The sequence below is a fragment of the Mustela putorius genome, unplaced genomic scaffold (genome assembly GCF_011764305.1).
Source record: "Mustela putorius furo isolate JIRA1106 unplaced genomic scaffold, ASM1176430v1.1 tig00537227_pilon_pilon_pilon, whole genome shotgun sequence".
Classification (NCBI taxonomy): Eukaryota; Metazoa; Chordata; class Mammalia; order Carnivora; family Mustelidae; genus Mustela; species Mustela putorius.
In genome coordinates, this window is record NW_025422368.1 from 4764063 (window position 1) to 4791197 (window position 27135).

The 27135-nt window shown below is 38.5% G+C and overlaps 1 protein-coding gene across 6 annotated transcripts in view; it reads right to left on the bottom strand.

Annotated features, from left to right (window-relative positions):
- Positions 1–5011: 5011 nt before the first annotated feature.
- The window catches only part of ATF1 (activating transcription factor 1), a 90065-nt gene continuing 67941 nt past the window's right edge, over positions 5012–27135 (bottom strand). For 4 of the 6 annotated variants that reach the window (XM_045072886.1, XM_045072889.1, XM_045072888.1 and 1 more), the window contains 4 exons: positions 18750–18880; positions 15200–15382; positions 14955–15114; positions 5012–6573 (listed from right to left, as the gene is read on the bottom strand). In XM_045072886.1, coding sequence (XP_044928821.1) covers positions 6429–6573; positions 14955–15114; positions 15200–15382; positions 18750–18880 — 619 coding nt within the window. In that variant the 3' untranslated portion in view covers positions 5012–6428. Of the gene's footprint in view, positions 6574–14954; positions 15115–15199; positions 15383–18749; positions 18881–24192; positions 24268–27135 lie in introns of all 6 variants that reach the window. The other 2 variants (XM_045072890.1, XM_045072891.1) reach the window with 2 other exon arrangements.

Here is a 27135-nt window from a genome sequence, read left to right on the forward strand (position 1 = left end):
TTATAAAACGATCTGGGACGCCTGGGTGGCTCAGTTGGTTAAGCGGCTGCCTTCGGCTCAGGTCATGATCCCAGTGTCCTGGGATCGAGTCCCACATCGGGCTCCTTGCTCTGCAGGGAGCCTGCTTCTCCCTCTGCCTCTCCAGGCCTCTCTGCCTGTGCTCGCTCGCTCTCTCTCTTCCTCTATCCCTGACAAATAAATAAAATCTTAAAAAATAAATTTTTTTAAAGATCTGAATAAAGGAGATGTGTTTATGGATTAGGAGCCTAAGTATTGTTAAGATGTCAGTGTTTCCCCAGTTGATCTATAAGTAGGTTTAATGCAACCCAGTAAAAATCCAGCAGGCATACACACACACACACACACACACACACACACACACACACACACACACAGAGGCAGGTTGTAGTATTTATTTATTTTAAAGGTTTTATTTATTTGACAGACAGAGATCACAAGTAGGCAGAGAGGCAGGGAGAGAGAGAGGAGGAAGCAGGCTCCCCGCCAAGCAGAGAGCCCAACTCAGGGCTTGATCCCAGGACCGTGGGACCATGACCCAAGCCGAAGGCAGAGGCTTTAACCCACTGAGCCACCCAGGCACCCCAAGTTGTAGTATTTATATAGAAAGGCAAGGGAACTAGAACAGCTGAAACAATTTTAATGGGGAAAAAAAAAAACCCCAAAACAAAATATAAGACTTAATAAGAATTCGTACTACTTGATTTCAAGACTCACTATAAAGCTACAGTAATCAAGACTGTGGTTTTGGGTGAGAGGATAGACACATCTAGATCAATGGAACATGGTAATATGAAACCAGTCCTTTGAAGAATTTGTTGAGACTTACTGCTCAATATCTGGTTATTTTTATAAACACTCTTACGTGTTTGAAAAGAATGACTTCTGGTTTGTACTCTACGTTGAATTTCACTGATTTTAAGATATATGTTTTCATGTTTAAACATCTCTGATATCAGTATGCATCTGGCCATCAATGGCCTGTCACACTTTTATGAGCGGTGGTTTTCACTTCTTCCTGGTACTTAAGGGGCGTGCCTGTGACTGTCGGTTAAGTCTCCAACTCTTGATCTCAGCTCAGGTCTTGATCTCAGGGTCTTTCTTACTTGTACTTAAAATAATAGTATGCCTGACAATCAACGGTGATTTACAGCTGATGAAGTTCAGTATATTAGGTCAAGTTTTTTACTTGTTCAAATCAATGTCTTTACTGATTGTTTTCCTGGTTTTTGCATTGATCATGAGAGAGAGATGTTATAAACCTACTAAGATTGTTCCTTTTTCTTTCTCATTGTATTTCTGCATTTTGCTTCACATCCTGACCCTGTATTATTATGATCATTTAAGTTTAGATGTTTTATCTTCCAGATGAATTGAATCTTATTTTAGAGTGATGGTCTTGTCCCCAAGTAATGTTTTCTTTAAAGTCTATTTTGTTGGGGTGCCTGGGTGGTGCAGTTGATTAAGCTTCCTACTCTTGGTTTTGGCTCAAGTCATGATCTCAGGGTTGGGAGATCGAGCCCTGTGTTGGGCTCCAGGCGCTCAGCCTGGAGTATAAGATTCTCTCTCCCTCTCCTTCTGCCTCTCCCACTTGGTTCACTCTCTCTCAAATATTTTTAAAAAGTCTATTTTGCTCAATATAAACATAGCTATACCAGTGCTTTCCTTTGTCTAGTATTTGGTATAAATTTTTCTATGTTTTTCCTTTTAACCCTTCTGTATTGTTAACTCATAGAAATTGCATTTGATTACTTATGAAGATAATGAGTAGTGGGCCAAGAAGTAATGTGGTCTTCTCATTTTCCTTTTTGAAATTCATTGCTCTAAGTCCATTTTTGTTTAGTTTTTTTGTAAACTTAACCTAAGTGTTATCTGCAGAATGCTTCAGGAATTAAGAAACATTTAGAGGGGAAGGAAGCATTTTTTTCCAGCTGTGATATTAAATATCTAATTATTGTCGGTAGAAAATGAAAAGCTTTGATGTTCATTTATTTTCCCCAAAACAAAGTACTGTTGCCATAGATAAAATCCCAAGTCTTGTATGGTCTTCTTGACCTTTTATTTAGAGAATGGCACATTATTAAGATGCCATTTATGGACTTATGAAAAAGATAATTATCAAATCTGTTATTTATGGATTCATGTAGTTAATATAAAAACACGAATTTGGGGGCATCTGGCTGGCTCAGTGGGTAGACAATGTGACTCTTATCTTGGGGTTTTAAGTCCCAACCCCATGCTGGGTATAGAGATTACTTAAGAAAAAATTTTAAAAAAAGGGCTGGACCCACACTAAACTCAAAGTAGTGGTCTCCTTTAGGAAGAGAAATTGGACTAGGGATCGGAAAGTGGCCAGAAATAAAGATAACAGAATGTTAACATTTGTTATTCTGAATGATGGGTATATAAGGATTTGATATGTTAAACTTGTGAAAGTTTGTAAAACTTTCCTAATTTTAAAATGAAGGCTGCCATCTAGTGGACACATTTAAATAGAACTTTAAAAATCTTTGCTAATGGGTCAATAGAATGAACAAAGCTTTTCAGACACTTCAACACAGATCAGAATGTACATAATGAAGGTTAAGACCACAGACTTTTGGAGTTGATCACACCTAGCTCTGAAGCCTAGTTTTGTTATTTACTGTGTGATTTGGGCGAAGTATCAAACTTCTCTATGCCTTCGGGAATTAAAACCCCAGACCTTTTTTCCTTTAAACATTACGGTGCAGCCCTATGACCCAGATAAACACTGCTCTGGACTGTGGGGATATGGGAAAGCACAAGAGAGCCTCCCCCGTAGGGTCTAGTAAGGAGGAGAGACTACTATTTTACTTTTTAAATGGAATTAGTGCCCTTTTCTTTATCTTTCAAGTTAAGCCCCTACCAAAAAATAAATTTCAAGCTCTAACCCAACATGGGGCTTGAACTCACAACCCTGAGATCAAGAGCTGCATACTCTACTGACTGAGCCAGCCAGGCACCTCAAAACTACTAGGATTGAATAGTTAGATACTAGCTTTAAGTCCCAGATCCCTGGATACTAAAGACTCGATCTCTAATGCCTAATGTTTGCTATAAAGAAACTTACACTAGGGGATAGAATTAACAGAATGTGTCTCTTTAAAAAAAAAGAAAAAAAAAAAAAAGGAGGCCTAAACCTCCTCCAAATAACTGTCCTTGGAAAGATTCTTGCCAAACTTCCTAGCACAGGCTTCTGAACTCTACAACCTGAATACAAGCATTCCTTTACTTTGTTTTACAGTAAAAACAAGCAGTATTTATTAAAAATAAAAACCTACTTTGTATAACAAAGTAATATAACTAATTAGATTTTCATATACTTTGACATTATTCTGTTTTACTCTAATCTGTGACTTTCCTTTAAATCATACCTAGTCCAATTACATTGATTTTATATCATTTTTACAGCATCTTTTCTGAAATTAGAACTGCCATTACAACTATATAATTATAAGCCATAAATACTTATTTTTCTGTCATTCCTATGTCCGTGTGTTTTCATTGGAGAAAAACACATTTAACCAAGAACTTCAATAACTGAATGAACAAGTATACAGCTGACCCTTGAGCAACACAGGTTTGAATTGTGCAGGTCCATTTAAACATGATTTTTTTTTCAATACAGTACTAGAAATGTATTTTCCTTGTGATTTTAATATTTTCTTTTCTCTAGCTTTCTTTTGAGAACAGTTTATAATATATGGAACATACAAAATATGTGTTAATTGACTGTTACGGGTAAAGCTTCCGGTCAACAGCAGGTTCGTAGGAGTTTTGGGGGAGTTAAAAGTTGTGCGTGGATTTCTGACTGCATGGGAGTCCATGCCCCTAACCCCTGCATTGTTCAAGGGTTAACTGTAGTAAGATTTCCAAAGCTCTAATACATGCCACTCAAGCTCTGCACAATAAAATTAAAAGCAACAACTTATATATACAAGCTTTGTTCATGGGCAGTAATTATTTCCATCAACATATAAATAAACTGATAATAAATTTATGTAGAACAGTTAATTGAACTAAGGAAATAATATGTCTATTGAACTTCTGGAGCCTAATTTAGGTTTAGACTGTAATCACTTTCAAAATTTCATAAACCCCTCATTGGATTCAAGTTAGAAAAACATCTTGAGAGATAATTTGGTACGTATTTATGGAATCATTGGTATGCTTGCTCATGCCCATTACACACTGCTAGCCTAGGTAACTTGATTTAGTGAGAGCAAGGCCCTACACCCGAAGTCTGCAGACAGTGTTAAGTTTATAAATATTTATGATGTCCAGCTGTTAAGGCATTAAGAACTAAATAATCCCTGGGACAGCCAAGCATTACATCTACCCTATATTATCTTTTAAAATTCTCTTGATATAACACATTGAGCCTGGACCTCCTCTTGGCTTTATACCAAATAGTAAGTGATATAAGTAATCCCACGGGTGATCAAACTTTTTTTTACAAACTGCTGCCAAATCAACAGAGTCCCAATTTCTTAAAATACTGTTAATAAAATTTTTCATTTAAGATTGCACAAATTTGGGGGTGCCTGGGTGGCTCAGTTGGTTGAGCGGCTGCCTTTGGCTCGGGTCATGATCCCAGCATCCTGGGATGGAGTCCCACCATCAGGCTACTTGCTCGGCGGGGAGCCTGCTTCTCCTTCTGCTTCTGCCTGCCACTCTGCCTGTGCTCGCCCTCTCTCTCTCTCTGACAAATAAATCTTAAAAAAAAAAAAAAAAAAATTGCACAAATTTGTCAATTAAGGTTTCTACATAATAGGCTCGTTAACCATGTCCTAATAAACACTTGCAGAACAAAAAATTTAGTCACTGTTAGAACTGGTTCTGACTGAATCAAATATATAAAGATATCCTCTCTTAAAACAAGTTGTATGGACCAGAATTTTAAATTTATTCTCATTTTAAAACTAGAAAGGTACTATAGTTAGTGTCATTAAAAGAATGGCTATCAGGAAGCTTGTTGTTCACATATCAAGCAATGTATTTTACATTCAGCAAACTTAATTTTATCAAATATCCTTTAATTTCACAGACAACAATATGATACATATTGTGTAAGAAGCGCACAATAGTTTTGCATTACAATTTCAAAGTGTATACAAACTGGAATACAGAGGTTAAACACTGGTGTACTGATGGACATTCTTGAGCTTTGGATAAAACTGCATACAAAACTTGCAATTCAAATATTAGCCAATCTGGAAACTTTTCATTATATAAAAATGATACTTTGAGATGCAAAATATTTTTTTTTACTAAACAAACTATATAAACATTTAAAATAATCATTAAAAACTCAACTTTAGAATTTATAAAGATTAGCTATAAAAATATATTGGCAGTCACTTTTCTTAGAAATGTACCATTCACTACATTACAAAATAGACTCTAACATAAAATTGCCTTAATAATTATACTATTTTAGAATCTGATAAACCTTACATTAAATTGGTTATAAAATCCTCTTGGAAAACTTTGGTATGCATCTTCAGAAGGTTTTTTAAAAATACTCTAATATCATCTTAAGGGCCTGTAAACATTCCATTCTATTAAAGCACAACAGAATAAGTAATGTATATTCAACTGCATACTGAATACAGAATCAAAAAACAATTTATTATATATTTGTAGAAAATCTCCATTCCCAGAGTAACCAAAAAAAACAAGCTATTTAAAAGTATCAAACTTTTAAACAGAAGTTCACTTTCCAATCTGATAAAAAAAAAAAAGTTACAAAATCACCACACTCCATTCATGTACCTTAGATGCCTTTTAGGACAAAGCCTCAAAAATAGTTCACCCAAGCAACTCTCAAAACCCCTCTCAAGTCCAAAAAACAAACTTTAAAAAACCCATTTAAAAGATTGGACAATAGAACAAGTATACATAATCAGAAAACATAATTTATATATTTAGTTATGTATTAGCTTTTCTATTTGTAATTTAGAATTTATTGGCAGAAATAAAACAGACACACACACACACACACACAATTGAAAAGAAATTTAAGAAACAATAAGAAAGGCAAACCTACAGGGTAAACTGATTTATTTTAAAAAACCAGTTTACCAGATTTCATCTTATCTGCCATTTCTGGATTCTTGGTATTTAGAAGATTCAAACTGGTGAAGTTCATTTCCTGCTTGTTGAGTAGGTTTAATTTTTAGAGTTTCCAGTTGTGCCAGTAACTTTCTTGAGGTCATTTTCCATTTTATCTTCTGTCACCACATCTCTTGCATAAGATATTTATCTTTGAGTTGCAAAAGCCTAAATAAAAAGCTTCATTTTTGACCTTTTAATTTATAAACTCCACTAAAAAGAAAAGAAATCCATCTAATTTTTAGGCAAGTCTGCAAAAATATTTTCTTTCTTAATCAAACACTTTTATGGGAATAAAGATCCTTCAAAGTTTTTAACTCTTCTATTAGAGTTTTGTTTTGATTTTCCAAGACCGCGACTCGATTTTCCAGGCATTTCACATATTCTTTCTTCTTTCTGCGACATTCTCGAGCAGCTTCTCTAAATATAAGCATTAAAAACCAGTGTTAGAAAAGAAGTTCACATTCTTTAACTGGTAAATGCACCTCGGTAGTCCTCCCTGGTCATCTACAGACACCGAAATACACTGATCTTAGGTGCAGAATTCATTCCGTTTGGCCAAGGCATGTACCTGTATAACCCACACACTTATCAAGACAGAACATCTATGTTGTCCCAGAAAGCTCCCACAGGCCCATTCCTGGTCAGTCCTCTCCCCAAACAACTACTGTTTTGATTTTTATCACCCCAGATGAAGCTTTTCCTATTCTACAGCCTCCTACAGAATATAGTCTTGTTGTCTGGTCCTTTTTTTTTTTTTTTAAATATTTTATTTATTTGTCAGAGCGAGCACTCACAAGGAGGGGAGCTGCAGGCAGAGAAGCAGGCTTCCCACTGAGCAGGGAGCCCGACGCAGGGCTCAATTCCCAGGACCCTGGAATCATGACCTGAGGGGAAGGCAGACGCTTAACCAGCTGAGCCACCCAGGTGTCCCTGGTGTCCTTCACTCATATTTTTGAGGCTCATCGATGTTGCTGCACAGTGGTTTTTACCTTACTGTTGCTGGTGTATTCCACTGTGCGACCATCACCACAGTTTATCGATTATTTGGGCTATTTCTAGTTTTAAGCTGCTATGCTTATGTCTGTCTCTTTGTGAATAGATGTCCCATTTTTCCTGGATAAATACCAAGGAGCAAAATTTATGGGTCCTCCAGTTAGCTTTTACACAGTTTCTTTAATTTTTATTTGGGTTTGTTTTTTTTTTTAAAGATTTTATTTATTTATTTGACAGAGAGAAATCACAAGTAGATGGAGAGGCAGGCAGAGAGAGAGTGAGAGGGAAGCAGGCTCCCCACTGAGCAGAGAGCCGGACGTGGGACTCGATCCCAGGACCCTGAGATCATGACCCGAGCAGAAGGCAGCGGCTTAACCCACTGAGCCACCCAGGCGCCCCTTTATTTGGGTTTTAATTACAAACAGTGCTTTACACTCAGCTTTGTACATGTCCTCTTAGAATATTTTTTTAAAAAATATTTTATTTATTTGAGACAGAGAGCACGTGCAGGGGAATGGGGAAGAAGCAGACTCCCTGCTCAGCAGGGAGCCTGACACGGGGCTCCATCCCAGGACTCTGGAATCATGACCTGAGCTGAAGGCAGACGCTTAACTGACTGAGCCACCAGGCCCCCCTAGAATATTACATACATATAGTATTAAAAAAGTATTTTGATTATTTTTCTATACTATATAATGCAGGTATTATTTGAAACTTGCTTTTTTACACATACAGTTTTAATGATACTTCTATGTTGGTAGAGATCTCTGCCGTGTCAGTATTTCATTGTTAATTCATTTTCATTTCCCTAATTAGTACTAGTGAGACTGAACATTTTTTGGATTACGTATGTAACCTGTGTATTCATACCCCTTTTTCCATTCATACTTTGTTTTACGATGAGAAATTACAAACAACGTAACACTCTCTCTGTGCATTATACATATTAATCCTTTATCTTTTTTAGAAAGGATTTATGGGGCGCCTGGGTGGCTCAGTGGGTTAGAGCCTCCGCCTTCGGCTTGGGTCCTCCCGGGGTCCTGGGATCGAGCCCCGCATCGGGTTCTCTTGCTTAGTGGGGAGCCTGCTCTCTCTGCTGACTTGTGATCTTTGTCATGTAAATAAAATCTTTAAAATAATAATAATAAATAGATAGATAGATAAATAAATAAATGGGATTTATTTGTTTGAGAGAGTGAGACCATGCCTGCCCATGTGCCTGCACATGTGGGGAGGGGGCAGAGGGAGAGAGGGTCTTAAGCAGACTCAGAACTGAGTGCAGAGCTCAACCTCAGGCTTGATCTCGCACCTTGTGATCAAGTCCCAGGCTGAAACCAAGAATCAGACGCTTAACCAACTGCCCAGGCACCCCCCTGTTATCTGTTCTTCTAATCTGCCCCTTGATTTCTCACATTTTTAAATCTTAAACCATAAATGTTTCTTTTTTAGTCTTTTTCTTGGCTTAGATTAAAATTCCATACATTGTATCTTCTTCTCTTAATTTTGAAGATTCTATAGCTTAATTTTTTCACAATGAAATCTTTAATCCATCTGGAATGACTTTTGTATGTGATATAAGATAGGAGTCCAGTTTACTTTTCTTTCAGATGTGGAGCTTTGTCAGCTAACATTTATTAAACTATCCTTAAGAAGTGTTGTACTTAACTAACACAAAAAGCTATTTCTGGGCTCTACCCTGTTTGCTAATATTACTGTCTGTCCCTTTGTTTATGTAAATTTGTGGTTTGTGGGGGGTTTTTGGTTTTGTTTTGTTTTTTTTCCACCCAGGTGCCCCACTTATACCAAGTTTTGATTATGGTGGCTTTACAAAGTATGTTTCAATGCCTAACAGGACAAGTAACCTCTTTCTTTTCTTTTTTTCTTTTTAAAGATTTTATTTCACAGACAGAGATCACAAGTAGGCAAAGGCGTGGGCAGAGAGAGAGGGGAAAGCAGGCTCTCCGCCGAGCAGAGAGCCCGATGTGGGGCTCGATCCCAGGACCCTGGGACCATGACCTGAGCCGAAGGCAGAGGCTTTAACCCACTGAGCCACCCAGGCGCTCCAATGTTCTTGACCATTCTTTTTTTTTTTTCCCCAAAGATTTTATTTATTTGACACAGAGTACAGGAGTGGCAGGCAGAAGGAGAAGCAGGCTCCTCACTGAGCAGAAAGCCCAATGTGGGGCTTGATCCTAGGACCCTGGGATCATGACCTGAGCTGAAGGCAGATGCTTAACTGACTGAGCCACCCAGGCGCCCCCGTTCTTGACCTTTCTTGCATACTTTTTTCTTCATGTAAACTTTCATCTTATTTTGTCCAATTCCATGGAGATCTACAGATTCTAATTTGAATCACAATAAAATTATATGTGAATTTTGGAAGAACTGATATTTTATATTAATAGTCCTCATCGAAGAACACTGATATTTTCTCTATGTTCCAACGGTTTTAGCTCTAAATACATTTTAAAAATGTGGATCCTATGCCTTTCCTATTGAATTTACTAAGTAATTTATGATTTGTCACTAATGTGAATATTACTTCCTATTATATTTTAAGATGTTAATTCACAAAAAAACTTAGTAATTTCCTTATAATCCCTGTGGTTTTACAATTTATTATGGATTGGTATACATACAAAAGACTGTATGTGTTGTAAGTTATAGAGCATAATGACAAAATGATTATGTAAACCCAACACCAAACTTAACCAAGAGAAAATATGATCTATACTGTTGAAGAACCCGCTGTGCTTATTTTCTAAACTTATTTTAAGAAACTTAATTTAGAAAACTGCTTATTTTCTAAAACTACAACTTGTTTTCCCTCAATTTTATCTTTCTAATATTTATTCATGTTAAAGTGATTGTTCACTCAGTCAATACAAATGAACACTATCCCACTGTATAAACATAACCACAGTTTAGGCAGCCCTTCTGTTACTGATGAGTATTCTGGTGGTTTCCTGATTTTTGCTGTGTGAACTTTTTTTTTTTTTTAAAGATTTTATTTATTTATTTGTCAGGGATAGAGGGAGAGCGAGTGAGCGAGCACAGGCAGACAGAGAGGCAGGCAGAGGCAGAGGGAGAAACAGGCTCCCTGCCGAGCAAGGAGCCCAATGTGGGACTCGATCCCAGGACACTGGGATCATGACCTGAGCCGAAGGCAGCTGCTTAACCAACCAAGCCACCCAGGCGTCCCCTGTGTGAACATTCTTATGCACACTTCCCACAACAGTTTCTCACAGTCACATGTGCAGAGTAAAACAGCTAAATCGCAGAGCATATCCAGGTCAACCATACAAGGTAAAGCCAATTAATTTCAAAGTGGCCATACTAATTCTCACTCCATTTGCAGTCTCCGAGTTCCACTGTTTCAATACCTTGCCAATTTCTGGTTAGACTTTAAGATTTTTGTCAGTTGGGTGGGGATAAATGATATTTAAGTACATAGTACTAATTTGCGCTTCTTTGCTGATAAGGGCAAGCAATCTTTCATATGATTAACCACTGTGTTTTCTGAGAAAGGCCTATTCATCTTCTACTGGGTTGTACTTACTAATTTAGAAGATATTTTTATTTTTTCAAAGAAAATCTTTTGGGGGGTTAGATCTGCTACATGTATCCTCTATAAGGTTGAAGCTTATATTTTCACCCCATCTTCTAATGAACAGATATTATCAATGAATATTCGCTAATCTTTTATGTTAATGATGTTTGGGTATGGGAGGGGGTCTGAGGTGTTTTAGGCATCTTTCCCTATTCCTGAAACCATTAAAATTATATATTCTCACTGAAAATTTTCAAAATGTCACCTTTCATATTTGCGTTGTTAATCCATTTGCAGTGATTTTTGTGTATGGTGTGAGAAAGAAATCCAGTATTTTTTCATGTATCAATAATTATCCTAGTACCACTTACTGAGGAGTCCCTCCTTCCCCTGATAATCTGTCCTGTCATATCAGGGCTTCATGTGTCCATGTACCTATTTTTGAGCTATTTCTTTGGTCATTTTGTTTTTCTCAATGCCAGTATCACATTGTTTCAATTACTACAGCTTTAAATAAAACTTGGTATCTCCTCACCTTATTCTTGCCTGGAAATATTTTGGCTGTTCTTGGCCCTCTACTCTTCTACAAATTTTAGTATCTCTTGTGAAGTTCTTCAAACAACTTGTCTGGGTTTTGAGTGCAACTGCATTGCATCTATGGATCAACTGGGGGAAAAACAGTCATCTTCATAATACTGAGTTTCCACATCTATGGACACAGTCTTTACTTCTACATTTATTTAAATCTTCCTTAATGGATTTCAGAAACACGATACAGTGTTTTTCATAAACATCCTGGACATCTTCTGTTAGATTTATTCTCGGGAATTTTATTTGTTGATAACATAAATTATATCTTTTTAATTATTTATCAAGCCACTGCTGATGTAAAGAAATATGGTTTTTGAAAATGGGCTTTACATCTAGCAATCTTACAAATTTATTACTTCTAATAAATTTTTTCTAAGTCCATTTTAAAAAATAGGCAATTAGGGGCACCTGGGTGGCTCAGTGGGTTAAGCCTCTGCCTTCGGCTCAGGTCATGATCCCAGGGTCCTGGGATTGAGCCCCACATTGGGCTCTCTGCTCTGCAGGGAGCCTGCTTCCTCCTCTCTCTCTGCTTGCCTCTCTGCCTACTTGTGATCTCTGTCAGATTAAAAAAAAAAAAATCTTTAAAAAAAAAATAGGCAATTATATAAAAAAGAGGTTTCATTTCTTTCATTTAAATCTTTGTAGCTCCCCCCACCAATCCTTTTACGGTTTTACTAAACTGTCAAAGATTTCCAAGACAATGCTGAAGAGAATCATTTCTTCTTCTTCTTCTTGTGGATGACTGTCCTCGATATTCTAAGCAGATAAATATGTATTTGCTAATAAGTTTTATCTTTCCCAATTTTTATCATTTTTATAGCCTCTCAATTTTTGATGATTTTCAATGACATCCCTTTTTTCCGCTTCAAATATAATAGATAACTGAATACTTTATATAACTCATTCTTCTGTCTCTCTTTCTGCTGACTCTAGCTCCTGAAAGGTAGGTAGTGTGTGGTATCTAAGTCTTTGGACTCTGAAACTTGGAGCATGTGTTCATGAAATCCTACCTCTACCACTTATTAAGTAGTCTAACCTTGGGCAAATAAAGTAACCTAAGCCTCCGCTTCCCCATCTCAAAAAACACTGAAGTAATACATACACCTCAAAAATTTCTGTGAAAATTACATAAAGGTGTTGGCACATATAATGATGGAGGCCTAATTAATTCCTTGGGTAGTCTGTGGTTTTTCAACTTGTATTTGCTGGAACTCAATGTGCGGGAATTTGTTAAAGCCTGTGTTGAGAATGCCTTTTTCCAAAACGTTGGGGGCACTATGGACCCATCTTTATATGACAGCTGACTCTTGAACAACACAGATTTCAACTATGTGAGGCTATTTATATGCAAATTTTCCCAATAAATATAGAACCAAAAATGTATTTTCCTTATGTTTTAATAACACTTTTTCTCTAGTTTATGTTAAGAATACAGCATATAATACATACAACATATAAAATACGTGTTGACTATTTCAGTAAGGATTCTGGTCAACAGGAGGCTAAGCTTTGGGGGAGTCAAAAGTTATATATGAATTTTCAACTGTGAGGGGTCAGTGCCCCAATCCCTATGTTGTTCAAGGGTCAATTTTAGAACCCCTGTGTTTGGTAGAACACTTCTTGGGTGCTGACTTCATGAAGAAAAATCTCTGATCCAGTGTCCTAGCCTACACAGACCACAGGCTTTATCCCTGGTCCCCTCTGAGTACCAAAGCTGTAGCAATCACAAAGATTTGAATTTATCACAGAATTTACAGAGGCTACTTCAGTACTTATTAACCTCATGGTCCTGTGCTTCTGGTTCACTCCTAACCTCAACAGATATTTTACTTTCCTGTAGGCTCATTCAATCATTTAAAAGGGTGATTTTTATGTTTCACCAAGCTTTTAAAAATATTACATAACCTAGGTCATATTGTCAGAAAGAGAATTCTCATTCTAATAATTTTTTAAAAGTCTTTTGGGTTTCCTAGGTACACAATCATATCAACAAAAAAAAACACAATTTCTTCTAATATTTACATAACTTACTTCAGTTCCTTGTCTTAGGGCATTTGTTGGAACCTCCAAAAACAAAGTCCCTGCTATGTCAACAAGTTCATTTATGATGATGCCTTAGTTTTTAGTAAAGAAACTTTTATCCTGAAGTAATTAAATGCGTCTCTCCAGTCCTTTTATGATCATTTTTATTGCTTTAGAAAATCATCCTTTTATTCTAGCTGTCTTAACTGGTGAGGAGCTGAAAACAGAATCCTACTGTAATTTTTCTTTTCTTTTCTTTTTTTAAGATTTATTTATTTGACAGAGATCACAAGTAGGCAGAGAGGCAGTCAGAGAGAGAGGAGGAAGCAGGCTCCCTGCAGAGCAGAGAGCCCAATGTGGGGCTCAATCCCAGGACCCTGGGATCATGACCTGAGCCAAAGGCAGAGGCTTTAACCCACTGAGCCACCCAGGCGCCCCCTTACTGTAATTTTTAAAAAACTGTTTTATTCCTGGGTATTTACCCTTTTTGGTTCCTAATATAGTTAGTTTACTGGTATTCTTTTTCTCCCCCCCACCTTGTACTCACTGCAGAAGGCTACCCATTATCCCCTTTTCTCAAAGACTGGTGGTTTTTCACGGGTGATGTACATATAGCTCATAAAGCTATGTTTAAAATACATTTAAAATGAGCGGTGCCTGCAGGGCTCAGTCATTAAGAATCTGCCTTCAGCTCAGGTAACGATCCCAGAATCCTGGGATCGAGCCCCACATCCCGCATGCACCCCAGTGTGCACCCCGTGTCTATCTCCCTGCTCAGCAGGGAGCCTGCTTCTCCCTCTCCTCCCTGCTCATGCTCTCTTGCTATCTCTCTCTCAAATAAATAAAAAACCTTAAAAATAAGATATGTTTAAAAAGAAAGTAAATATTTCTGGAGGTTAAATCACTTCTATATATTCATGGGTGAATTTCATTTTTTAGGAGCATTTCTGTGTTCATCAGTTTTTGTAGGAATTCTTCCCTCTTCTTGCTGTCAATGGCAAGCAGTGAATTATTACTTTCATTTAAGTTCTGTCAGCCCAACAAGAACAAAGTTATTGTTTGAAAAGTTTGCTTAGGGACGCCTGGGTGGCTCAGTTGGTTAAGCAGCTGCCTTCGGCTCAGGTCATGATCCCAGCGTCCTGGGATCGAGTCCCACATCGGGCTCCTTGCTCGGCGGGGAGCCTGCTTCACCCTCTGCCTCTGCCTGCCATTCTGTCTGCCTGTGCTCGCTCTCTCCCCTTCTCTCTCTGATAAATAAATAAAATCTTAAAAAAAAAAATGCTGAAAAGTTTGCTTAATAGTACTATTTAAAAAAACAATATATTAAATAAAGAGACAGCAATGGGACATACCAATCCACTGGAAATAAACTAGACATAATAAACTGGAGATAAACTAGACATAAAACTCAGTTAAAAAAAAAAAAAGCTGATACAAATCTCTCTTTTTTAAGTAAGCTCTATGTCCAACGTGGGGCTCAAACTCACAACCCCAAGATTAAGAGTCAGGTGATCCACCGACTGAGCCAGTCAGGCACCCCACACCTCTCTCATTTTTAATACACACTTGCATTTAACCCATGGTTATGTTTTGAGATTTACAGAAACATTACCTATTCTGGCAGTACAATTTTACCACCTACCTGTTTTTCATCAATCTTATTTCTCTTTTCAGCTGGGGGTCATCCGTCTTGGTTGTCTGAGACGTAAGAGTCACAGGAGACGTCATCACCACAGTCTGCGGCAGTGAAGTGGCTGAAGGCGTGGTTCGGATCTGGTATGTCTGCATATCTCCCGTTGCAGCTGTGCGGTCAGAAGAATGAATGAATGCCTAGGTGTCTTTGAAAGGATGTCGGGAAGTTCTCCACAGACACTTAAGCATACTTACTTTGTACAACTACCTGGTTGCTGGGCACAAGTATCTGCTGTCCATCAGAGGTCTGTGCATACTGGAGAATTGTTGTACCTTGCTGAGTACTGCCTGAATTTGTCATGGTTAATGTCTGAAGTCCCTGTACTCCATCTGTGCCTGGACTGGCCAGCTGTAAGGCTCCATTTGGGGCAATGGCAACTTTAACCAAAGAGAGAACATAGCTATTGTAAGGCTAGACAACACACTAATTGCAAAGGATTGGTGAAAAAACACCCAAATACCACTACTTATTAAAACAGGTTTGCATGCAGTTCCACTTGCTACCTGTTGACTACTCTGAGTGAACTATATGTAAAGGAAATAAAATGGCATTTCTCCATAAAATGTTATAGTTCAGACGCACTAATCTTAAATTTAGTCTCAAACTATACAATATAACTGATTAGTCAAAACACATCTTGGTCTCCATGAAGCACTGCACACTAATTCCCACTGTGGTCACAGCAGTTGTGGTGCATTAGGAGAGGGTACCAATGGCTAACTTTCAAAGGAAAAATAAGTAGAAAGAAACATTAACATAGCTTGTGATTTTTATTCAAATAAGCTCAAAAATATTTTTGAATAGATTAAACTGTGCCTATGGAAAAATTTTAAATAGCATTAAAGTTACACAATGAAAACAAAAATCTTCATACTGTTTCTGAGCTCTGCTGTCCTGTGTAACCACTGTTTAAAAAGTACTGTTATTTACACAAGTGATATTTTAAAAATGTAATCTATTCAAGTCATTTCCTAGTGAACCAGGAAGGTGGTCATGAGAAAGCCCATATACAGACCACATTTCTATGTGCCCCCCAGGCATTTTTCAATAAATTTTACTTATGTTAATGCTTTCCTCTCAAACCTTAAATGAAATACCAAAAGGTTTGACCGAATAGAAAACATTTCAGCATTATACAATTCCACACAATAAATCCCCTTTAGAGGACGCCTGGGTGGCTCAGCTGGTTAAGTGTCTGCTTTCAGCTCAGGTCATAATCCCAGGGTCTTGGGACAGAGTCCTGCATAGAGCTCTCTGCTCAGCGGGGAGCTTGCTTCTCCCCGGCCTGCTGCTCCCCTGCTTTGCTCGCTTTCTGACAAACAAATAAATCTTTAAAAAAAAAAATCCCTTTTAGAATTTAATGCCTCATCTCTGTACCCCCTTATCAGACTATTATTGGATTTTTTCTTTTACACTTTGGCTATCAGAAAGCCAAAGCACACTTGTCTGTATTTGTGCATTTTAGGTGAAACTAATTTCTTTCAGGAGTTTTTAAGTATCCCTCACCCACAGGCCCACAACCAATTTATATGACTAGAAGTAATGGCAGTGTTTAGATACAGAGGTTTAAATTTATATTAGCAATTATTTGCAATCTCCACTTCTGTAACACACATTATAAATAAAAAATAAAACCCCCATTCTCTATTTATTCCACTGGCCACCCCATACCCTCTTCCAGAGGTAACCATTATTTTTGGTATACATCCTTCCTAATCTTTTCCTAGGTTCACATAGACTGATATATTAATACATACCAAAATATGTGTATCCATACACATACACGTATAGACCTACATCTTGTGATGTTAAGTATATGCAATGATACAGAACTGTAACATTTTTTGTAACATATCTTCCTATTTTTTAAAAAGATTTATTTCAGAGACAGCACGCATGAGTGGGGGGAGGGGCAAAGGGACAGCGAGAAGCAGACTCCCCACAAGCACAAAGCCCAACATGGCCCGATCCCAGGACCCCAAGACCATGACCTGAGTGGAAGGCAGATGCTTAACTGACTGAGCCCCCCCAAGGCGTCCCCTTCCTGTTTTTGTTTAACCTATGTATTTACCTGGTTGAGTTTACTCTAAATCTGCACTGATACAGTAGCCATCAATGACTTAAATTAACTAAAAAAAACAAGATAAAAAAATTCAGTTCCTCAGTCTCACCAGCCACATTTCAAGTGCTCAGTAGTTACACTAGCTTAGCGGCTACTGTACTGGCCAGTGCAGATACAGAACACGTTCATCATCAAGGAAGTTCTATTGGATCATGCTGTCTTAAATACTAGTTGGTATTGTACTTATTTCAATCATATATACAATATTAGCCTAAGTTTCTATATAGTTTTCATAATTTCTAATTTTAATTGTTTTAGAATAAGTCATATTAACATATAATTTTGCTAATATGCTGCTTTAAGAAAAATTTTTTTGAAAACCATAATGCATGTATACAGTTAAAAAAAAAAAAAGTTTTATTTAAAAGTGAACTTCTGTTTGAAAGTAAACTTCTCAACCGCCTCTGATCTTGCTCCCAGGTATCCTTCCTTGCAACCACTGTTCTCAGTTTCTTATGTGTCCTTACTGCGGTCTTCTTTTAATATAATCTTTAAGTATTTATTCATAACAAACATCACTGAAAGCCTACTGTGCCCCAGGCGTTCTATGCCTGGTGTTCACAGTTGTGAACAAGACAAAATTCTTGCCCCTCAAGAATTTATCCTTAAGAACAGATCATAAATGAGCTAATAATTCTATATAATCTAGGATTAAAAAACTAATATACACTTTTTTATTATTATTTTAAAAATGCTAAGAAAGCTAACCAAAAAGTGTGTGTTAAAAAGAGTGGTCTCTGAGGAAGTGACACTTAAGTGGAGCAGGGGTGAGGATGCAAGTCCTGTGAGGCTCTGAGAGAAAAATGTGCCAGGCGGCGGGGAGGACGAGCCTGAACAGCCTGAGGCAGAAACAAGCTGCATGTGCTGGAGAAACAGCAAGAAAGTCTGTGGCGCCAGATGCCATCCAATGGCAGATGAGAGCGGAGCTGGGTAAGTAAGGCCAGGTCCTGGATATAACCTCCCCCTACAGAACTTATCCGAGGTGTGATGGAGTGCCACTGGAGGATCTGGAGCAAAAGTGTTGTGATCTAAGTGACATTTTAAATAAATGGCTTTGGCTGCAGTATGGGAAACAGTGAGAGCAAGAATGGAAGCAAATGACCACCACAGTACTGAGACCAGGGTATAAAGCAAAGGGGGTGGCAGTGACTGGAGAGGTGAGAGGGGGTCAGATGGGACACAGATTTTGAGGCAAGAGTCAACTAGACTTGAAGAACAGGAGTTAGGAATGAAAGGAGACATCATCCACAAATGAACAGAACAAAGAATTCGGTGGGCGTGACAAAATTATATCTTGACTGTGGTAGTGGTTAGACAACTCCATGAATTTGTCAAAAATCCAAAGTAAGCGTATCACTTATAAGCTATGTGACTGTAGGGACATTATCTAACCTCTCTAAGGCTCTATCAGTTTCCTCATAATTGAGTAACTGCCTATCTGACGAATTATTGTAAGAAGCAAATGTGATCATGCAGAAAAAGTACTTCGCATTATTTTTGGCTCAAAATGCTATTCTTAAGTTATCCTCACTATTAAAGCATGACTGTCTTTCTATATACCACTTCTTTATCGAAGTTAGTTTTTGTGTGCCCATCATGTAAAAATTCATTCCTATACGTACTGTACTGTCCACTGCTAGTTTGATAGATGGGAGTTGGAACAGACATAGAAGTGACAGCAGAAACTCCAGGGTTTTCTCCGTCTCCTTTTCTGCCCCGTGTATCTTCAGAAGATAGATCTTTCAAAATTTTTCTGTGAAAAATAAAACTCTATTAATTGGTAATGAGGACAGCTTTACAAAAACAAATTGCTACAACCTTTTCAGTCTCAGGTTAGAAGTTTACTCATCTACTAGACATCTGAACTGTTGTGTCAAGGAACCGTTTTAGTTTAGCACAGACTACTGTATGATGTGTACTGCAGGCTCGTTACGCCTTATCTATTGGCTACCTGAAAAGAGACACTGAATAAATACCCCTTACAGAGGTAGGAAAGGTCTCTTTCCCCTACAAAACAGAAGACTCCATTGTAAGGTATTTCATTAACTAACAAGAATAGTATTCATTTTCTAAATAGTGACCTTCATTTAAAAAGACCAAATTAAAAAAAATTTTTTTCAACCTTCAACTCTATAGTGAGAAGCCCACAGTTCTAAGAAACAACAAGAAAATTTAAAATGCTACTATAAAAAAGCACACAGTATTAGTGATAAGTGAAATTATTTATGAATGATTTTTTAAAAAGTAATCTCTATATCCAATGTGGGGCTCGAATTCACAACCCCGAGATCACGAGTTGCGTGCTCCACTGACTAAGCCGGCCACATGCCCCAATAAAATTGTTCATATCAACAAGAAGTAAATATAATTCCACCGATATCCTCAGACTTGGTAAAATGAGACTTAAGCAGGAATACAAGGATGGAGAAGGATTCCCTTCTGAATCTGAAAGGAAAGATCTTCAAAACACAACTGGGAGTGCAGGGACAAATAAGAATTATTTGTTTCTAAGGGAAAAAAGAAAAAAGAAAAAAGAGAAGAGAAAAAAAATCTTTCCTTAAGAATTCTATGTTCATTGTAGAAAAATCAGAAAACTGAAATACTTGTATGGAAGCAACATAAAAAATAGTCACAAAAGGGGAAAAAAGCCCTTAGCACTAAAAAGGATCTTCCATTTATGTATGCCAACTTTCCAGCCTATGCAGGAATTCCCTAACATTCCTAACAGCCTCTATTTCCAGGAATAAGGCACCCACAACTTCCAAACAGCAAACCATTCAATTACTTATCCCTTTCTTACTTAGATCCAAAGCTGATTCCACCCAGTGAATGAAGCTAAGAAACTAAGCTTAACCCTAACTATATATCCATGCCCTAACTGCAGTATTTGACAATTGCTACAGTTCTTTCTTTGAGGCCAAATAATTTTAGTTCCTTCAGCTCTTCTATAACATGCTGAAAATTGGTTCTCCAATGTGGTCTCCTTACCAATCTTCCCAATAAGAGCTAATACAACCAAAGAGTATATCAACAGATGTCCACACGGAGAATAAGAGAAGTGGCAGTCCTACAGGACTCCGTGTTAGGCATCTGTAAAATGAGCATGCTGGCTCCTAAACCTGCTTACATATCAGAATCTTCTGGAGAGGTTTACTGAATCCACATTCCCATCTGGTGTCCCTAAGGGCTGAGGGGGTGGGTCAGGACAGAGCTCCAGAATCCCTTTCACAGATGCCCACATGGCATTCTGCAGCCAGCCTTACCAGAGACTGTGGAATACTGTGCCAGTTTCTTTTCACTTTTAAGTTATGAAACATTTTGAGCATAAAGAAAAGTACAGAAATTAAAACACCTATGTACCATATACCAAGAATCGACAGATGGTAATCTATCCTGCCACCTTGATGAATTCGTTAACTACCTCTACTACAGTGGATTCTTTAACATTTTCTTCTATATATGTAATCATGTCATCTCATCCTTTCCAATCTGGATGCCTTTTATTTCATTCTCTTGCCTAACTGCCTGAATACAATGTTAAACAGAAGTCACGAGAGCAGATGTCCACAGCATTGTTGGGTTTATGACCCTAGGAAGAAAACTTTCAGTCTTCCACGATAACATATGCCTTTGGTTACAGGCTTTTGCAGAGGGGCTTTATTAGGCTGAAGCGCTCCCTTCTATTTGTTTGATGAGCATTTTTATCATTAAAGGGTACTCAATTTGTCAAATTTTGGGGGGTGTCTATTGAGATGACCATATATTCTTCATTCTTATTCTATAAATATCTATAACACTAATTGATTTTCAGGTATTGAGCCAATCTTGCATTCCTGGCATAAAATCCTACTTGATAATCATGTATAATGCCTTTTATATATTGTTGGATTTGGTCTGCTTAGCTCGTATTTTGCTAGGGATCTCTGTGTTTATATTCATGAGGAATATGGGTTTATAATTTTATAAAATCTTTGAATTGGTTAAATTCATGTCTTAATATAAATATTGGTATCACCTGATCTACCTATTATTTGCTTTCTGTTTTTTAAAAAGTCTTCTGGGGATGCCTAGCACTCTCGACTTTCAGGGTTGTGAGTTCAAGCCCCACGTTGGGCACAGAGCTTACTTAAAAACAAGAAGTCTTCTGTATTCTTCTGGGTTATCTGAAGATTTTTCAGAAGTCCATTTTAATTAATCATATTTGACTAAATCTCCTAATATTTAGTAATTGCTCTAAGCAGTTATAATATAGATACCCTGTCTACTTAGAAATATCTTGTCAAGATTTTTTATTTATTTGCCAGAGGGTACGAGCACAAGCCGGGGGAGGGGTGACAGGCAGAGAGAGAAGCATGCTCCCCTCGGAACAAGGAGCCCAGTGAGGGGTTCATCCCAGGACCCTGGGATCATGACCTGAGCTGAAGGCAGATGCTTAACCACCTGAGCCACCCAGGCGCCCCCGTAGTTGTCTTGTATGTTACATCTGCATACACTGAAAGCCACAAGACAATGCCATCTTTTCTTGTCAACCAAACACAGTTTAAAGAATTCAATAGAAGGAGAACAGTTCATTATACTTGCCCAGGTCGTGCTGTTGCTGTTTCTTCATTCCTAACCTTCCAGATTTCTGTCTTCAGAGCTTTCTTAGCAGTTACGTTAGAGCAGGTCTGCTGTCAGTGATTGCTCTAAGTTTTCTTTCACCCAAGAATAATGACCTCACCTACCATTTCTGACAGATATTTTCACTAGATACAGAATTCTGGATCCATTTTTTTTCTTTCAACACTTTAGAAATATATTTCACTTTCTTCTAGCCTCCTTAGTTTTGATGAGAAATCTCTAATGAATCACAATGTTCCCTTTTAAGTAATGTGTCATTTTTCTCTGGCTGCTCACGAAAGTGTGCTTCATCTTTACTTTTCAGCAGTTTGATCATGACCTGTCTGGGTAGGGGTTTCTTTGTGTTTATCTATGGCTTAGCATTTGTGGAGCCTTTTTAAAAAAAAGATTTATTTGAGAGAGAGAATGAATGAGCACCAGGGAAGTGAGGGAGAGGGAGTCTCAAGTAGACTTTATGCTAGGCCTAACACAGGGCACAACCCCACGACCCTGAGATCATGAACCGAAACTGAGAGTCTTGACACTTAACCGACTGTGCCACCCAGGTATCCCTGCTAAGCTTTTTCAATCTGTGGGTTTCATCAAATATGGGAATGTTCTGGCTATTGTTTTCTTTAAAGATTTTTTTCTGCAACACACTCTTCCTTCTCCTATGACCCATAAATGTTAGAACTTTTGGTATTGCCTCACAAATTCCTGGGACTTAGTGAATTTCTGTAATCTTTATTGAAATTAGTGAGCTTGTCTAATCTCTTTTGTTTAGACTGGATTGTCTCCAAAGAACTATCTTTGAAACTGGCTACCTCCTTATCCTTAGTCTCCTATAGAATTCATCCAGTGAAGTTTTATTTGTTACTACATTTCTCGGCTCTAAAATTTCAATCTGGTTCTCTTTATATCTTGTACTTTTTTGTTAGGAGTTACTATCTTTCCATTCATTTCAGGAGAATTCATGCTTCTTAGAATGTTTTAATAATAGCTCCTTTGAAGTTCTTGTCACATAATTCCAATATCTATGGCATCTGCTGACAGTCTTCATAAGCAGTTAGGATTTTTCCACGTTCTCTTGTATGCCAAGTTATTGGGGACATTTTCAATATTATATGATATGGTTCCTATTTAAACTCTCTGGAGAGTATCTGATATTCTTGTTTCAGCAGGCTCAACCTAGTTGGATCAAACTAGTTGTGTCCAGGTCACAAATTCCGACAAGCATTCAGTGGACTGTGATTCCAACATTAGTTCAATTTTCTAAGCCTTTTTTTGCAGTGTTATTCAGATCTGGTCCCTATGTGCACCATGAATTACTGGTCAGTCTGGGACGTGAGCCATTATCTGTCCTATGTATAGTTCAGTTGCCCAAATGCTAGGGATGCCCATTTCACTTATCTGCTGAACATTTATGAATGGGTGCTGAATTTTATCACTTTCACTGCATTTACTTGTATGTTTGATGATTTTTCACTGTGAATTCGTATCCGGTTGATCCTAATCTAGAGTAATCCAGAAAGCTTAACTTGGGGAAGCTTCCTTTCAGAGGCCTACTGCAGGGATCCCAGCATAAAACAGAAATCTCAGGGGCGCCTTGGTGGCTCAGTGGGTTGGGGCCTCTGCTTTTGGCTTGGGTCGTGAACTCAGGGTCCTGGGATCGAGTCCTGCATCAGGCTCTCTGCTCGGTGGAGAGCCTGCTTCCTCCTCTCTCTCTGCCTGCCTCTCTGCTACTTGTAATCTTTGTCAAATAAATAAATAAAAATAAAATCTTAAAACAGAAATCTCAGGTTCAGGGTTCCTTCCTGCAGGAGACCCAAAGTAATGGGTGTACCTTGGTTTTCATGTTTGCTTCTGCTTCCCACTCTGGTTTTGGCTCATGTACCTGTATTGTTAAAAAGAAAACCAGGGGCCCAAAATGGCATCACTTAGGCCGAGTCCCCAACCGAGGACTTAATACCTAATCTAACTGCAGTTTCAACTTCCCTCAGAAATGTGGTGTTAACTAATTAGCCAGAAGTTTTCAAATCAGTGCCAGTGAGTACTACATGGGCCCTTTCCATACGCCAAATGAAGGAAGGGTAGTCTGCATCATAACCCATGCTCCAGGCCACCTGGGTGGCTCAGTCCATTATGCCTCTGCCTTTGGCTTAAGTCATGATCCAAGGTCCTGGGATCAGACCCTGAAATGGGACTCTGCTCACTGGGGAGCATGCTTCTCCCTTTTCCTCTACTGTGCTCTCTATCAAATAAATAAAATCTTAAGGGAAAAACAAACCAACAAAAACCCAGGTTCTTCCCACAAAGAGAAAGAGACCTTGCCTGGGACAGTCCATTTCATTTGCTAAAAATTTCTTGGAAGAAGAGTGCCCCACTCTTCTTCCCATAAAAGCCTTCCATTTTGTAAAGCTCCTCAAAGCTCCCCTCAATTCAATTATTTATTTAAGTCCATCAGACCTTCAAATTTACGCGGCTGAATTCTGTTTAACAGATTTGGTGTTGTCAGGATCAAAAGCGAACTTCTGGCAGCATCTGGGGACAACAAAAAAAACAGGTGTGGAGCCCCACAAACCCTTCAGAGTTCACGGTCTTTCTCACCGTATCTGGGGACCCTTGGTAAGTCCCTTTCAGTTTTAGCTCTGTTCTTTTTGTATCCAGCTGCCAATATGAATTTCTAGTAAAGTGTTAGCGGGTCAGGCTAGACCAATGAGGTTCTAAGGGAGTACCAGTCCTTAACCCCTGATTCAGCCCACACTTCCACCTTGGAATCCTTCCCTAGTTCCAGTCCATAGGCTGGCTTAGTTCACACTGGGAATTGCTGTTAGTACACAAAGAATTCTCTTGGCTGTGGCTATTCCACAGTGACTTGTTTTACGTAAATAAAGGTTAGCTAGTGGGGATTTCAGAAAATGGAAAGCCCCAAGAATTGGTGGGCACTGGTCAAAGCATTCAGGAGCTGTTAGAGCACTTGCCATCTAACTCAAAGACTCCCAGTGTTCGTATAAGCTGGTCAAAGAATAGGTTAGACTGACGGTAGTTCACCCACCAACCTCACAAAAACTTGCACGCAATGAGGTACACTGTAAAGCAACCTGTGAATCTCAACCCCACGCAAGTCCCTCTTAGGTATCAGTTTGGGGAAAAGGTCTAGTTAAAACAGATGGGGTCCTTTCTCTCTACAGAGCTGAGTGTGCTGCCTTACAGCACACCTGCTTATTTTACGTCTAAGCACTATAGTCCCAAAGTTACAGCTGCTACCTAGGAGGCTTAATTTTTTTTTTTTTTTCACTAAAACAACATGGAATTACTATGACTGTTATGAGGAAGGTTGAATTAGACAAGATCATCCATCCATTTAAGAACCTTTGCACTTGAAAGTTTAATTGGTAAGAAGCCGCCTCCGAAAGATTTCAAAATTCCAAAATAGTCTCATTTAATAAGATTCATGATTCAAGATTCATGGCAAAAAGGTATCTAAACCAAGACTGTAAGACTGATGTAAATCCTACTGTTCCCGTCTGTCCTTTGGTTACTCCTCTTAGTGAGCTTCTGTTTGAACTGCCTTTCCATTCTCCTGAAGAGATTGAGACCTTTGGAAATAAGACCACTTGGGGCTACTGGTGAGTCTCTTAGTCCTTGCGCTAAGGCTGAACTGAAAGCCATAGGTGAAGATTTTCTTAAAACTCAGGAGGACCCTCAAGAGTTTTTTTTTAAATAAAGAGATTATCTCCTGAGACCAACTGAAAGAGGGGAAATAAAACTTAATCTTGTCCTTCTGTTTCCAAATCCAGACCCGGTGGAAAATGATCCTTTGTCTTTCTTGTTACCTCCTAAGAACATGGCTTAGCTTTCTGCCTGTCTGGGACATGAGACTGAGTGTTCTTTCTTTGGCTATCTTTGGGAGTGACTCTAGATCTTCCTAAGATAATGTCTTTTACTCTCCCATTGTAGAGGCATTTGGGTCCATAAGGTTACCAGAAATATTTACTCTTTTCCAAGCTGACACCTGATGAGATATTTGAAAGGATTTAGTAACTCTATAATCAGAAATGTGGCCAAATTGGAAGCTGATATGGAAAAGCTTTTTTTTTTTTTCCCTTTAAATTTTATTTATTTTATTTATTTGTCAGAGAGAGAGAGAAAACACGGGTGAGTGAGTACAAGCTGGGGAGTGGCAGGCAGAGGGAGAAAGCAGGCTCCCTGGTAAGTAAGGACCTAATACAGAACTCAATCCCAGGACCCTGGGATTATCATCATGACCTGAGTCCAAGGCAGATGCTTAACCTACTGAGCCACCCAGGCATCCCTGAGTGGAATTTTTTATTTTTTTATTTTTTTATTTTATTATTATTATTATTTTTTAATTTATTTGACAGAGAGAGAGAGAGGGATGACAAGTAGGCAGAGAGGCAGAGGGGAAAGCAGGCTCCCTGCTTCCGAGCAGAGAGCCTGATGCGGGACTTGATCCCAGGACCCTGAGATCATGACCTGATCTGAAGGCAGAGGCTTAACCCACTGAGCCGCTCAGGCGTCCCTTTTTTTTTCTTTTTCTTTTTTTTTTTAATTTATTGGAATTTTTTTTTTTTTAAAGGCCTTATCCCCTAAGCTTACCCAGAGGGAAAGAAGACATTTCCCTAAATGGGATGGGGAGGTCAGTCCTTTGGTGTCCTTCAATCGCCAATCCAATTCTTTTGAGGAATTAGAAAGAGCTGTCTTTATTCTAAGAATGTAGTCTTTACAGGATCAGAGATGTCATTCCAAGAACAATTCAAAGACCAAAGTCCCAAGCCTCCCCTATTTATCTCAAAAGGCTTACAAACGTAAAAATTCTGGTGTGGGGAAACAGAAGTTCTTGTATTTTTCTCCTGTGTCTTTAAAATGTAAGTATCTGGCGCACCTGGTGGCTCAGTGGCTTAAAGGCTCTGCTTTTGGCTCAGGTCATGATCCCAGGGTCTTGGGACTGAGCCCCGAATGGGGCTCTCTGCTCAGCGGGGAGCCTGCTTCTCCCCTCCCCTCTCTCTGCCTACCTCTCTGCCAGCTTGTGATTTCTGTCTGTCAAATAAATAAAATCTTTAAAATGTAAATATCTGCACTTGGTTGGCTCCTTTGGTAAAGCAATTCTTTTTTTTTTTTTTTTAAGATTTTTAATTTATTTATTTGACAGAAAGAGATCACAAGTAGGCAGAGAGGCAGGCAGAGAGAGAGAGAGAGGAGGAAGCAGGCTCCCCACTGAGCAGAGAGCCCGATGCGGGGCTCAATCCCAGGACCCTGGGATCATGACCTGAGCTGAAGGCAGAGGCTTTAACCCACTGAGCCACCCAGATGCCCCGGGTAAAGCAATTCTTGATGCTGGGGTTATAAATTCAAGCCCCACACTGGGTATAGAGATTACTTAAAAAC